The following is a 16,301-nucleotide window of genomic DNA, read 5'->3' on the forward strand; positions in this document are numbered from 1 at the left end:
ACAAACAAAAATGAACATACAACATACCCAAACCTATGGGATACAACAGAAACAGTTCAAAGAGGAAAGTTCATAGCAATAAATGCCTGCATCAAAAAAGAACAGTCTCAAGTAAACAACCTAACTTTGTACCTTAAGGAACTAGAAAAACAAGAACAAACTAAGCTCAAAGTTAGTAGAAGGATGGAAAAAAAAAAAAGATCGTCACAGAAATAAATAAAATAGATATTAGAAACTCAATAGAAAAGATCAACAAAACTAAGAGTTGGTTTCTGGAAAAGATTAACAAATTTGACAAAACTTAAAGAGACACAAATAAATAAAGTCATAAACGAAAAAGGAGACATTACAACTGATAAATCAGAAACACAAAAGATATGAGGCTACAATGAACAATTACATGCAAACAAATAGAAAAACCCAGAAAAAATGGGTAAATTCTTTGATGTATACAACTTACCAAGACTACACTATTAAGAAATAGAAAATCTTAGCAGATCAATAATGAATAAACACACAAACAGACCAATAATGAGTAAGGAGATTGAATCAATAGTATAAAGTCTCCCATCAAAAAAAAAAGCCCAGAACCTGATGGTTTCATTCTATCAAAAACTTAAAGAACAACTCATACCAATTATTTAAAACTCTTAAAAAATTGAACAGGGAATACTTCCAAACTCATTTTACAAGATCAGCATCACTCTGATACCAAAGCCAGATATAAACACTACCAAAAAAAAAAAAAACCTCAAGCCAATATCCCTGATGAACACTGATGTAAAACATCTTCAACAAAATATTGGCAAACAGAATTCAAAGGCACATGAAAAACATCATTCCGCATGATCAAGTGGGATTCATCTTAGGGATACAAGGATGGTTCAACTTACGTAAATTAATAAATGTGATACATCACATTAACTGAAGGGGGAAAAAAAAACGTATGATCATTTCAATAGATGCAGATACAAAATACTTGACAACATTCAACATACTTTCTTGATAAAAACTCTCAACAAATTAGGTATAAAAAGCATGTACATCAACATAATAAAGGTCCTATATGACAAACCCATAGCTAACATCATACTCACTGGGGAAAAGTTGGAAGCTTTTTCTCTAAGATCTAGAATCAGACAAGAGTGGCCACTCTTGCCACTTCTATTTAGTACGTACTGGAGGTCATAGCCAAAGCAATAGGCAAGAGAAAGAAAAACAATGAATCCAAATTAGAAAAGAAGAAGATATACTGTCGTTGTTTGTAGATGACATGCTGTTATGTATAACAAACACTAAAAAACTACTAGAATATCCAAATTCAGTAACGTTACATTACACAAAATCAACATACAAAAATCAGCGAAAAATCTGAAAAAAGTCAAGAAAGCGATCCCCTTTACATAACTACAAAAAATAAAACAATTGTGCATAAATTTAACCAAGGAGTAAGAAGATCTATACATTGAAAATTATGAAATACTGGTGAAAAAAATTGAGAGGATAGAAATAAATGAAAAGATATCCTGTGTTCACAGATTGAAAAAGTTGATATTGTTAAAATGTCCATACTACACCAAGCAATCTACAGATTCAATGCAATCCCTATCAAAATGCAAGTGCCATTCTTCACAGAACTAGGAAATGCAATTTTAAAATTTGTATAAAACTACAACAGACTTTGAATAGCCAACACAATCTGGAATGAAAAGAACAAAGCTGCATCATGTTACCTAACTTTAAAACATAAAACAAAGCTATAGTTACTATAACAGCATAGTACTGGCATGAAAACAAATGTACCAATGGAACAGAATAGAGAGCCCTGAAATAAATCCATACATTTAGAGCAAACTGATTCAACAAAGGTATCAAGAACATACAATGGAGAAATTACAGTCTTTTCAATAACTGGTGTTGGGAAAACTGGATATCTACATGCAGAAGAATAAATTTAGGTAATTTTCTCACATCATATGAAAATTAACTTAAAATGGATTAAATACTTAAATATAAGACCCAAAACTATGAAACTGCTATAAGAAAACATGGGAGAAAATCTCCACGGCATAGGTCTAAGTAATGACTTTTTGGATGTGACTCCAAAAGCACAGAAAACAAAAGCAAAAATAAATGAGGGGATTATACAACACTTAAAAGCTTCTGGACAGTAAAGGAAACAATCAACAAGAGTGAAGAGACAACCTACAGAATGGGAGAAAATATTTGTAAATTATACATCTGGCAAAAGGTTTTATCCAAAATACATGATACTCAAACAGCTCATTAGCAAGAAAACAAATAACCTAGTAAAAATTGGGCAAAGAACCTGAATAGATGCTTTTCAAAAGAAGACATACAAATATCCAATAGGTATATGAAAAAATGCCCAACATCACTAATAATCACGAAAATGCAAATTAAAACCATAATGAGGTATCACTTCACAAATGATAGAATAGCTATTATCAAAAAGATAAAAAGAATTAGTGAGGATATGGAGAAAATGGAATTTTGCAAGCTGTCGTGGGAATGTAAATTAGTGCAGCCATTATGGAAAATAATATGAAGATTCCTCAAAAAATTAAAAATAGAACTACTATATGATCTGGCCATCTCCTACTCAATATATATCCAGGGGAAGTGAAATCAGTATGTTGAAGATATATCTGTGCTATCATGTTCATTGTTGCATTATTCATGATAGCCAACATGTAGAATCAACCTAAGTGTCCATCAGTGGATGAATGGATAAGGAAAATGTGGTGAATATACATAATGGAATACTGTTTATCCATAAAAAGAATGAAATACTGTGATCTGTGAAAATTTGGATGAAGCTAGAGGACATTATGTTGAGTAAAATAAGCCAGGCACAGAAAGATAAATACCATATTATCTCACTCATATATGGAATCTAGAAAGACGCAGAGAGTAGAATGATGGTTAACAAGGGCTTGGGTCATGGGAGGATGGCAGAATTTGTGAGATATTGGGCAAAGGATACAAAATTTCACTTAGGAGGAAGTGAAGAGATCTATTATACAGCATAGTGACCATAGATAAAAATATATTGTATTCATTAAAAATGCTAAAAGAGTGGATATAAAGTGTTCTTATCACAAAAATCATGACTATGTGAGGTAATGCTTAGGTTAGCTAGATTTAAGCATTCCACAATGTATATGTACTTCAAAACATCATGTTGTACATAGTAAATACATAAATTTTATCTGTCCATTAAGAAATGGTCTAGTTCCGTTCTGAGAAAAGACATCACTCCACCCTGCTGTTCTCTAAATACAATTCAGTAAATGCTCATGGCAGGTTTCTTCATAGCTATTTTACAGGTGTCCTTTAAAGGGTGGGTGGTTAAACAAACCTTGGTACATTCATCATTAGAGTACTACTCACTAGGCCGGGCGCGGTGGCTCGAGCCTGTAATCCCAGCACTTTGGGAGGCCGAGGCGGGTGGATCACGAGGTCAGGAGATCGAGACCATCCTGGCTAACACGGTGAAATGCCGTCTCTACTAAAAATACAAAAAATTAGCTGGGCGTGGTGGCGGGTACCTGTAGTCCCAGCTACACGGGAGGCTGAGGCAGGAGAATGGCGTGAACCTGGGAGGCGGAGCTTGCAGTGAGCCGAGATCACGCCACTGCACTCCAGCCTGGGCGACAGAGAAAGACTCCATCTCAAAAAAAAAAAAAAAAGAGTACTACTCAGTAAAAAGCAATGCAGCAACTTGGATGAAATTAAAAAAAAAAAAAAATGCTCAGTAAAAAAAGCAAAATCCAAAGGCTTACATACTGTGTGATTTGTTTACACAGCTTTGATGAAAATTTTATATTACTTTATTTTTACTTTTATTTTAGGTTCAGGGGTACATGTGAAGTTTGGTTTGTGGATTTTTGTTCTTTTGTTTTTGTTTTTGAGAAAGGGTCTCACTGTTTTGCCCAGGTTGGAGTGCAGTGACATGATTGCGACTCACTGCAACCTCCCCTTCCCCAGTAGCTGGGACTACAGGCACATACCACCACCCCAGCTAATTTTGGTATTTATTTTTATTTTATTATTTTATTTTATTTTATTTTATTTTATAGAGATGGGGTTTTGTCATGTTGCCCGGGCTGGTCTCAAACTCCTGGACTCAAGCAATCAGCCTGTCTGGGCCTCCCAAAGTGCTAGGATTATAGGTGTGAGCCACTGCACCTGGCCCAGGTTTGTTATATAGGTAAAGGGTATGTTACAGGGGTTTGGTGTACATATTATTTTGACACCAAGGTAATAAGCATAGTACTTAATAGGGTACCCATGTTTCTGCAAAGGACATGATCTCCTTCTTTTATATTGCCGTGTAGTATTCCATGATGTATACATACCACATTTTCTTTATTCAGTCTACTGTTGATGGGCATTTAGGATGATTCCATGTCTTTCCTATTGTGAACAGTGCTGCAATTAACATGCACATGCACGTGTCTTTATGATAGAATGATTTATAGTCCAGATGGTCGCAGTAGCTCATGCCTGTAATCCCAACATTTGGGCAGCCAAAGCAGCCAGATCACTTCAGTTCACGAGTTTGAGACCAGCCTGGACAATATGGTGAAACCATGTCTTTACTAAAAATACAAAAATTAGCTGGGTGTGGTGGCACAGGCTACTCAGGAGGCTGAGCCACAAGAATCGCTTGAACCCAGGAGGCAGAGGTTGCAGTGAGCTGAGATAGCGCCACTGCTTTCCAGAGTGGGTAACAGAGTGAGACTCTGAATCAAAAAAAAACCCCAAAACCAAAACTATTTGTATTCCTTTGGGTATATACCCCAGTAATGGGATTGCTGGGATGAATGGTAATCCTGTTTTAAGTTCTTTGAGAAATCTCCAAACTGATTTCCACAATGGCCAAACTAATTTACATTCCCACCAGCAGTGTATAAACATTTCCATTTTCTCCATAACCTCACCAGCATCTGCTTTTTTTGACTTTTTAATAATAGCTATTCTGACTGGTGTGAGATGGCATCTGATTGTGGTTTTGATTTGCATTTCTCTAATGATTAGTAAAGTTGAGCGTTTTTTCATATACTTGTTAGCTACATGTACGTCTTCTTTTGAGAAATGTCTTTTCATGTCCTTTGCCCACTTATTGATAAGGTTGTATAACATTCTAGGAATGACAAAATTATGTAAATAGAGAACACATTAGTGGTTGTCAGGCATTGGGGAGAGAGGCATATGGGAGAGAAATCAATATGGATATAACAAGTCAACATAAGGAATCCTTGCGATAACAGAAATGTTCTGTATGTTTACTGTGGTAGCACATACACAGGTATAAATGGTTAACAAAATAGCAGAGAACTAAATACATAATATAAGCATATGCACTCACACACACAGAGGAATACAAGTAAAACTAGGGAGATCTGAATAAGATTGGTAGATTATATAAATGTCAGTATCCTAGTTGTGATACTGTACAATAATTTTGCAAAATGTTATCATTGGAAAAAACTATGTAAAAGGGACATGGAATCTTAATTATTTCCTACAACTGCAAATGTATCTGCAATTATCTCACAATAACATCAATAAAAATGATTTTATAACAAATGAAAGCAATCAAATACTAGTAAAATTTAGTACATTTCTATGTCCTTGTTGTATATTTCATCATTTAAATACACAACTAAAGAGAAATAATCTAAAGAGAAAACATTTTACACCTCAAACCTCTGAGATTATACACAATTGCATATTTCTGTAACTTCAGTTGAAAATATGGCACCCATGACCATATTAACATAGTATAGGGAGTTTAGGAGGATCATAGCTTTTGGCTCTCCTCCCTCAGTTAATTATTGGAAGCTTTGAGGAAAGATGTCATGAGAAATTTTTGATTCAGTCAATAAACATTAATTATTCTTTTGTCTTGCTCTTATAAATCACTGGCCTATCTACAATGGGAGGCTACATATTTTAATTCATATACAATACTTTTCAGTTCTTAGTTGTAATTCTCTTGTTTTAGATTTCACACAACACTGATGAAACCCACTGAGCTTTTAAAAGTACTCTAGGATACAGGATTCACATGTAAATCTACCATAATAAAATGACTTCTTACCAGTTATTCCTCCATTCCAGAGCTTCATTTTATGTTTATAACCTTATTTCAACCTTATTCTACTTGTTATGTTAAAATTGTACTTATTTTACTCCTCCCAAGGTTAAAATAAGGATTAAAATATCATTTATTTTCATTTTTATTACTTTATTATCCCCATAAAAGTCGAGTCACTAGCTTCTTTTATCCATCTTTGGTGCTGGTATAAAAACACGTTTCTTGTTTTATGTTATGTCTTTAAGCAGCATCACTTTCTTTGATTTTCCTTTTCTAATTAAACCACTATCTTTGAACTTTTTAATTTTTATGGATACATTATAGTTGTGCATATCTGTGGGGGACATGTGACATTTTGATACATGCATACGATATGTAATGATAAAACCAGGGACTCCTTCAAACATTTATCATTTCTTTGTGTTGGGAACATTCTGAATCTTCTCTTCCAGCTATTTTCAAATGTACAATAAAGTATTGCTAACTATCATCATCCTATAGTGCTACTGAACACTAGAACTCCTTCCTTCTATCTGACTATATTTTTGTACCCACTACCTAGCCTTCTTAATTCCCTTCCCCCTACTCCTCCCTGCCTTTGCTAATGATCATTCTGTTCACAAATATCACATGTTCTCAGTCATATGTGAAGTCTACCTTTTTTGTTTCTTCTCTATTTGTTATTTTCAGTTATTATTTAAATAACTAATTAAACTCTTGTGGTTTTCTCCTATGTTTTTATAATGATAGGTTTTTAATGCCCTATTTCTCCCTGACAAACAACTAGGCACTCTGAATACTAGTAGATTGCCCTAGAAACCTGCCTCCAGCTGGACCTAAATAACTGAATTCACCTTCTCAAGTCCTAATCAGATTAAATCAGATTTGGTATGGCATAGTTTTGTATATTCTTAAAATAGTAACAAGATTATTCACCTACTCTACTGAACAGCCTAGACGAGTCTATTTGTTATTATTATTGGGAAAATCTAAGTTGAGTATGAACTAAAATTCACTAACACTCTTTATCCCTTCTTCCTAATGTCCTCACTTATTTATTTGTCCTACTGTGATAAATGTATCTTAGTAAGGCCTTTCAAAATATTTTATGAATTAAGGCCGGAACAAAGTAGGTAAATAGGCGAGAGAGAATCTATCAGAAAATTAAGTAAAATAGAAAAAAAATCTTAATTACAGCTTTGACTTAGCTCACAGACTACCTCTTCTCCAGCTAATCTGCACTTTGCTGCCAAAGACATTGTCCTGAAGCTTAAATGTGAGTATCTCTCTATTGAAAAACCCACTGTAGCTCAAAAATATCTTAAAATGTTGTCATGGTATATGAGATCATATAGAATTTAAGTTCAAGCTATCTCTCTTCATTCCCCACAACGTTCTCTGATCAGATTGTCCTCTGTTCTGGGAGCTCAGAATCATACTCAGTCCCCAAAAGAAACTGAGCCTTTATCTATCTCTCTGTGAAAATCTAGACAATGTCCTCATCTGTATTATTGTACTTAACAACTTGCATTATGAAGTCCTTGTGTAAGCAGAATAGATCTGCCCATTCAATGGCAAATGCTCCTCAAAGGCAGTTATCAGAAGTCACTCAGTAACTCTAAGGCTGTCTGCAGTATTTGAAGGTCTGCAAATGGCATGGGCAAGAATAAAAGCCAGTGGTAATAGTAACAATGTGCCCCACAGAATTTTATCTGGGTCGCATACATGCACTCCTCTTGCTCCTGTGTGTAACTTTGGACTTTCCCACAGATTCTATCTGGCCTGATTGCAAGGATCTTTTAACGTGATTATCCACTCTGGAGTTTGTCCTTGATTACCTTGACAATGGCTTGAGCTCTACCCTTACTACAGTGTGCTCCTCGGTTATACATTATCTCAGTATCATAGGGTCAGCTCACCTTTTTGGCCTTGTAAAGATAACAGTGCTTTAAATTTTTGCTTTATTAATTTATTCATGAACATTTAGTAAGTCCCATATTATACTAATCATTAAAGACATAAAGCCAAGTAGAACAGGTTCCTTGCCTCCAATTATCTTGCTTCTCTGAGAACGGAAGGTAAGAGTCAGGCTGCATCTATCAGGCCATCTAACTACTATGGTCTTTTTGACCCATTTGTACTGAAATGTTTTAAACCAGATACACCAACACAGTTCTCTACTTCCCCAGCCTCTAGACCAAGAGAGAATATGTTTCCTTGTGAATGCTGATCATACTTTGCTAATAATGAATGTGTGTTTAAAGTTGAAAAAGAATAAAGGAACACAGCTGCATGTATTAGTATGGGCTCATGAAAGAGACATATCCTTGGATGCTGAACCTGCATAGTCCTGTTACTTCATGGATGACACAATGAACTGAATCTGAGACACTTCTAAACCATCCCAGCCTGCACTACAGCACTGGCAAACTGGAGGCGCTGTTTTACAAAATGAATACATGAATGGATGAATGGTGGATGGAGGAATGGATGCTTTTTCAATGGCCTATATATTCTTCCAAATATTTCTGACCATTAAAAGAATTTAAAGTCTAGTTTGAATTTCATCTATGTCAAGAAACTATCCAGTGTCCCTAGTTTAAGGTGATCATTGATTCCTTGAATTCACATTCAAACCACTGAATTCAAATAGTTTATTATTTAATCTGTACCTATTTAATTATACAATTATTGTAGTTATGAGCATATGGTTGCCTTTAATGAATTAGAAATCCATTGATATCTGGAAATACAGCTGACTCTTGGACAACATGGGTTTGGAGTGTATGGGTCTACTTCTACATTGTTTTTTTTCAATCGAACACAGACAGAAAATATTGTATTGGCAGATGTTTAACCTGCATATAAGAAGGCCTGATTTTTCATATGCATGGCTTCTGCAAGGCTGACTGGGGGAAATGATCATGCATAGATTTTGGTATATGTGGGGTCCTGAAACCAATTACCCATATCTACATAGGGATGACTGTATATCTTATACTGATGCCCCACCATGGACTATCATCCTGCCTGGCAGGGAACAGTCACTGAATAAATAATCTGTGCATGAGTGTACTTCCTAATAGATAATCTTGGATCATCCATTTATGTTCAGTCAATATGTAGAAAAGATCAGCATATTATTCATGACATATTAAATACACACTTACTGAGTACTTACTCTGGGCTTGGCAAGAATGTAGTTAAAATTTAATCACCTTAACACTTGCTCAATGTGTGAATAATATGACTTTACCAAATCATATTGTTACTTTATATCTTGTTATTTTATAAACAGAGATATAAGTAATAACCTCAAAAAGTCAGAATAAATTAGCATCTAATAAACAAATACACAGCTTTAAAAATCATCTTGTTGCAAGGAAAGGAAACAGAACAAAGTATTTTCATAATCAAGTACAAAGTTAAGAACTAGAGTGGCATTTAAAGTTCTAACAGAATATAGAGAAAGGGCCCAGGGAATTGACTCACATTTATGCTCTGTAGGAAAAGGAGTGCTTCATATGATACTTATTTAATAGGGTGAGCACACATACATATATATATATATATGTATGTATGTAGGTGTTTGTGTATATATATATGTATGTATGTGTGTGCACTGACAATCATAGGAAAGAGCATTTTCACATGTAAGCAACTTTGCAAACAGGGAAACAGAGGCAAAGAGAAAATGCATGTTTCCTAACAGTCAAAGCAAACAAAGGTCAAGTCTTTTCTCAAACCCTGTTTCAACTCTATTCATTTCTCAAACCCTGTTTCAACTCTATTCAGTCCATTGCTACCTCAAAACCATTTTAATACTTTTCATTATATAAAAGCTGTTCCTCTATGAAATTAATGAAACTAATGATTTTCGCATTAAAAAAAACAGTTGATGTTTATCCAGAATAAAAACAAAATCCCTGAGACAAATGGGGAGACTCAGGAATTTTCCCTTTTTTTAATCCAAGCAAGCCAAGGAAGCCCCAGTATACATACGTATAGCATGTATATATTTAGCTGATCATCTGTAGGAAAATACATACACTCAATTAAAATAAATACTATACTACAGGTTTGTGGTAAACACCAATTTAGTGGAGCAAAATTCCATCAGAAAGTTTGCTCAAGTTTTAGTTTTTCCCAAAGCATTTGAATCACAGAGCCTACTTTTTAAAATATCAAAACAAATACTTTGGGCTTATTGTGTAGACAGACAAGTTATCATGGTGCATATACCTCTCTTTACAGCTACTCCCTATTCAGAACATCAGAATAAAGACAGAAAGAAGACTGCAAATGCAGCTTCAGTTTGATTTCATACTGAAATACCCACTACAGGTCCTCTATAGTAGGCCGGTTGTACTGGCAAAACAAAACAAAAATTATTATTATCACATTCGTTCAATGCTTAATATGTACTAGTCAATGTTCTAGGATTTTTGTACATCCAATTTCCTTGATGATCTCAGAACTCTATCAAGTAGGTAGATAAGGAACCTAAGTCACATGCCCAAGGCTACACAGCTCATGAATGAAAGGTCAGAATTCAAATATCTTCTGTTTGACTTTGAGATCTTTTTCTTGATCACCATATTACAATGCATTTACTATTCATAATAATACCTATTATCCCACTTAGATGAGAAAACTGAGGCTTAAAACTCAGTACCCTGTCAGAAGTTTTTCTTCTATGGAGTCATCCACTGAAAATTAAATCAGGTTCAAAATCATTAAGTCAGTTTCTCCTTCAAATCACCCTTCCAAATTACACTCTGCCACTAATAATTGGGCAGACTTGGACACTCTTGTGAAGTCACTATTCTTTGTTATTTATCATTTATATTCAACTTTCTTCCTTGATTATAAAAAGAATAATATGTTGAAACCAATAAAAACATATGTTTCATTCCTACAGTAATCAAGAAAAAGTGGATCTGGTTGGAAAAAGCATTTAAAAAAAAAAAGCCCTGGGTTATTTTTGGCCCATACAGTATCCCCAATACACATTCTCCCTGTGGACACAGAGCAGCATATGGCTGTTCTTTTCACAGTTCAGGCTCTTCTGTTTACTCTGAACCTCTAGGTTACAGTATGTTTTGTAATCACTAATAAGGACCACCTGCCTCTTGAGAGATTCTGCCTAACAAAATAGAGAGACTCATTGTTTAAATTCACTCTCAGGTAGACAATATACCCTTCATGTGTGGGCTGAGATTACTGAGTAGAAGACTTAAACAAATTATGCTGATTGTAACTGCCAAATTAAGAACATATGTTAGTTTCATAAAAAGAAAAAAGAAACAGGAATGTTTGGAACAATAAAGACAATGTTTTTGAGGAAATGAAATACCTAATGTATTTACTAGGAAAAAGAAAAAGAATAATCTACTTATTTAAAAAATTCATTCAATCCGCTAAGAGATATTCAAGGCAAATTTACTGCATTCCAATATGCCTAACCATATACCCTCTTTGTACAAATTTATACTATGGTTGAATTCAGCCAGAAAAACTGGCTCTTTGAAAACAAGCAGAGTTCAATCCAATAACTGACTAATAAATGCTTACCACTGAGAATGTGAAAGCTATCATAAATCTGGTTTAATAGAACAAGAAGAGATAGGGTATATGGATAAGAGTAAATCCTCCTGTCAGTATCCTCCTTTGGCCACAGTGACAATTTCCACCAGAGGTCGGGCCAGATTAGCAACCTCTCTCTAGGCTGCCATTGCAAACCCATATATATACCTTCATCAGTGCACCTGCTTCATTGCGCTAGAATGGTTGGTCCGAGTGTTTGTCTCTCCTTCTAATCTGTGAGTTCCCCAAGAACAGGGTTCAGATATTCACTATAGTCTCAACACCTGTTAACAGAGTATGAGCACAGATTGAACTTACCAAATCCATTCAAAAAATAACTGCCTAGGTGATGATACCTATCCACATGGTAGCACAGGGAAATACATTTATCTTATATAAAGTTTGCTTTTTGAGTGCAGAGGGATTTTCCAAGTATTAAGGCCAATGTCAAAGACAGGCAGAAATGACTGGCTGGGGGGACAGTCAGCATTTTAAATGCAAAGATTGTCTCTGAACTTCCTCACACAAACTCAAGTCCCTCTTCTAATGGGACCTTTGCTTTACCCAGTACACTCACTTTCTATCAGGTCTCTCACTGACCACGTAGAATATTGAGATACTGAATTAATCATAAGTAACATTTATAGATATCAGGTGTACCAAACACTGGGCAAAGTGCTTTATTGTATTACTTCATTTAATGCTTATTACAACCATATAAGGTGGGTGCTACTGTTTTCATTTTAGACATGATAAAACTGAGGCAAATAATTTGTTTAGTGCTTTGCCATAGATCTAAGCAGAACATTAACAAGTTGGTAGCTTGCCAAGTGCTATACTGTTCCACCTTCAAGCAGGTGACTAATCCAACTCCTGAGGATAAAAGTCATTTGATTTGTCCTGATAATCCTCAGAATTCAATTCTTAACTTATAACCTGTCTCCACAGTGCAATTTATTGTTTTTTCTTCTAAGAGCTGCATTTTCCATTTCAGTAAAACCAGCAATGCTATCTAGTTATAAATGATCATAATCGTGCATGAGAAATAATTTTCACAAATTGTTTTGATACATTTTATGAATGATAACACAGTCACAAACATAAAATTTTCATGCACTGTTAAATGTACATAAAAGAGCAGCTTGAGATTCAATAGGAAGTTTTATAACTACATTATGCGTATATGGCGAGATGTGTATATATGTATACTTGTGTGTAAAATTATGTTACGTAATGGTATTGTATGTTAGCGTATATGTTTCTCAAACACTGGATTTTGCTGTGTAAATCCCTAATCATCAGAATATATTAATGATAGGCAGTTTGACATTAATAAAAGTCAGATAAAAAGTAGCTTTCCTATCTTAGACCTTGTCAAATCATTTCCATCTTATTTCATTTCCCATAGGCCCTCTTTCAAAAGGGCTTCTGTCAAAAAGCTATTGATTATCAATAACCTGTGGCATTATCAAAGTTATGTTTCAATAAATGTCAATTTGGATTGCAGAATAATGGATAAGATTTCATGAAGCGCCTAGAAGTAGTAACGTATTGATATGTGGCCTTATGTATCACAATAGTTAGAAACATAAGCTGTCTGTGCATTATTAAATGCATAGCTGTAATAATTATGAGGAAGAAAATAAATCACAATCTCTCTAGTTTTGTAATTTCTCATTGTCTACTTTTCTGAGAACTTGGGTGACTGGTGCTGCATAGACATATCACTTCGGGGGACATATTTGGAAATACAAAACAAAAAAATTGCTTAAAAATATCAAATTGATGTCTTTTGATTAGGTTCAAACATGAGACAGCATGTGCACACTCTCACAGTATCATGGTAGCTCTCAGAATCAAGAAGAGATGTTTTTTGTTAAAGGAAAGAGTGAATTACACATTAAAACAATACAACAGAAGAAGAATATTTCCCTTGTTTATTTGAAGCATTTTAAAAACATCCTACTGTCTACTGTTCTTGTAGTTATTTCCTGGCCACCAAATTTCTGTGAATAGTCCTACGTTTCTGTAGAAGAGATGCTGGATGAATGAACTCCAAACCTCGACTGAGACTACAGAACGTGCTCCATACTTCTCTACACCTAAAAAAGCCAGTGTGCACTAATACGGGGCAAAGGGCTGTTAAAATGTGAAATAATTCTTTACCTGGTGGTAAGTAGATGTTGCCCTCCCTGCCCTCCCCTCCCCCAGCATCCACAGCCCTGTGCACTGATTTCCTGGGCCTCCCTTATCCATCAAGTTCAGAATTGGTTTCCTGTTCCAGAACCCCTTAGGACTGAAGAATGATGGTACCTAGCAGCTCTCCCCAAATCCCTCAAAGACCTCTGCCCTAAGAGAGCTCCTCTGAGGGAGTGCCCACCAGCCTGGGAAACCTGATGAAGTTCCTCCTCCGTACTGCCATCCCCACGTGCTAACCCCACTGGGTACCCATCAGACTCCAGCCGAAAGAAACAGAACCCTGGGTGATGGTGTGGCACCTGGCAGGCAAATGCCCAGGTGCTTTTGGGCACCAATCCTAGGCCTTGGGAACTTGCTTCCGGCTGGGCTCTTCAAGTCGCCCTCACGTGGCCACTTGCGGAAACTGCAGAATTAATGGACCTTGGACCTGAAGAGTGCTTGCGGTAGACAAAAACAGGAGGTAGCTCTAAAGGCTGTTAAATAATCTGAACATCACCCTTGGATACATCAACTTTCCCTGGTGTTGCAATTGAAAGAGGCAATATAAACACAGAGTATGATTCACTTCCATCAACCAGATATAGCCAGAAGGTCTCACCTTGTGATGTGGCAAAGGTGATGTGCCTTTTTTTTTTTTTTTTTTTTTTTGAGAGGGAATCTGGCTCTGTCGCCCAGGCTAGAGTGCAGTGGCGCGATCACGGCTCACTGCAAGCTCCGCCTCCCGGGTTCACGCCATTCTCCTGCCTCAGCCTCCCGAATAGCCGGGACTACAGGTGCCCACTACCACCCCTGGCTAATTTTTTTTTGTATTTTTAGTAGAGATGGGTTTTCACCCTGTCATCCAGATGTGCCCTTTTTTAAAGCACGAATTTATAAATAAGGGCATATTCAGTCGATTCCACCCCACCTCCAACACACAGACATACAAAAAACGTACAAAGATTACAACAAATTACTCTTTCTTAAAAGGGCAAAATTTCTCTACGTGTATAGTCAATTGCAGGAAAAAAATCAGATCATTCATTAAATTCTTACAGGTATCAGGAGATTTCTCTAAAGAGGCTTAAGAATGTCCATAACATTTTTAAATTGAAGAGAGAATCAAGTCATATATTTTCTAAAAGTTTATTTATTGGGAAAATCTATTCTAGCAAAAGTTGTATAGTTAAAAATAAAGCATCCCTCCTGGAGAGCTATATACATTAATATATGTTTATAACAATACTTGCTTTTAGATGAAGCTGATTCGTCCAGTGGCCGATGACTTTGTATTCTGTGCTTTTGTTGGTTATTTGATACTGGAAGATGTCATAACGTCCAGGAGCATCTCCATTTTCATTAAAAGTGACAGGAGTGCCAGCACTGCCTATAAAGATTTAGAAAACAATGTTAATAAAGTTTTAGTAAGTTAGCCCACTGGGCTTATTTTTCTTTTAGAAGGAATGGTAGATAAAAATATATTGTGTGCAGTAAGTGATACAAAGATTGCAATCCACACAAGGTCATCCTTGATAGCATAATATCTTTTACATGAAAAGAAGCCCAGACATACATACACGGGTGAGACGTGCTTTATTGTACACATTAGAAAGTAAATGATGAGTATCCAAGTTAAGCAATGCACATAACGGCTAAATAAATGAAAGTTGATAGGCTGAATATTCAATACTGGCTACATAGTATGATAGTTAATAGAGAAAAATGTAAATGTTTTGAAGCATGACAGCTATTGTACAGTACGAACTACAAACAGCAATTCAAAATATGGCAGGAGAATGTTCTGGCCAGAATCCTGAGTTTTGCTTTTTCCAAACTCTCTAAAGCAGTTAGAGAGCACTGTTCCTGTGCCTCTGCTACCTCTGCCCAAGAGTATATCAATGTGATCTACTGTTGGGAACCTCTCAATGGGTGAGGCAGTGATCTACGGGAAGTCCCAACTCTGCTCAGATCATGATTGTTCTCCCCCTTCACAGTGACAGGTCTAACAGTGGCAGAGCAGCAGGATGCAAGAACTGTAGTCTTTTCCACACTCCATTCCCCTCAGAAGTTTTCATCTTTTCTCTTAATAGTTTCTGCTCACTTTTACTTTCCCTCTTATTAACTTTTATGTAATTACAGGGGAAGAGTAGAAATGGATCACCACCCCAATGTCTTCTTGTTCCATCTAGCTTCACTATCTATATAGACTTTCCTTTTCTCTAACAGCTTTTAGGCTTCTCTACATTTTTTTTTTTTGATAATTCTTTCCTATCTTGAAAAATTCACCTGACACCAATCCCTTGTGTTGGTGTCTGTCTTCCCTCTGCAGGCCTTTTATCTGACTCTCTTCTCACAGGATATTGGATTTAATTTCTAAACTGTGCTAGAGAGTTTCCCATTCCTGTTATCT

General features: G+C 35.8%; 1 protein-coding gene across 10 annotated transcripts in view; it reads right to left on the bottom strand.

Moving 5' to 3' along the window:
* The window catches only part of GRM8 (glutamate metabotropic receptor 8), an 845,179-nt gene that overhangs the window by 154,071 nt on the left and 674,807 nt on the right, over positions 1-16,301 (bottom strand). For all 10 annotated transcript variants that reach the window (XM_055283870.2, XM_063642236.1, XM_055283871.2 and 7 more), the window contains one exon: positions 15,142-15,278. In XM_055283870.2, coding sequence (XP_055139845.1) covers positions 15,142-15,278 — 137 coding nt within the window. The remainder of the gene's footprint in view (positions 1-15,141; positions 15,279-16,301) is intronic.

Source organism: Symphalangus syndactylus, chromosome 6, assembly GCF_028878055.3.
Source record: "Symphalangus syndactylus isolate Jambi chromosome 6, NHGRI_mSymSyn1-v2.1_pri, whole genome shotgun sequence".
NCBI lineage: Eukaryota > Metazoa > Chordata > Mammalia > Primates > Hylobatidae > Symphalangus > Symphalangus syndactylus.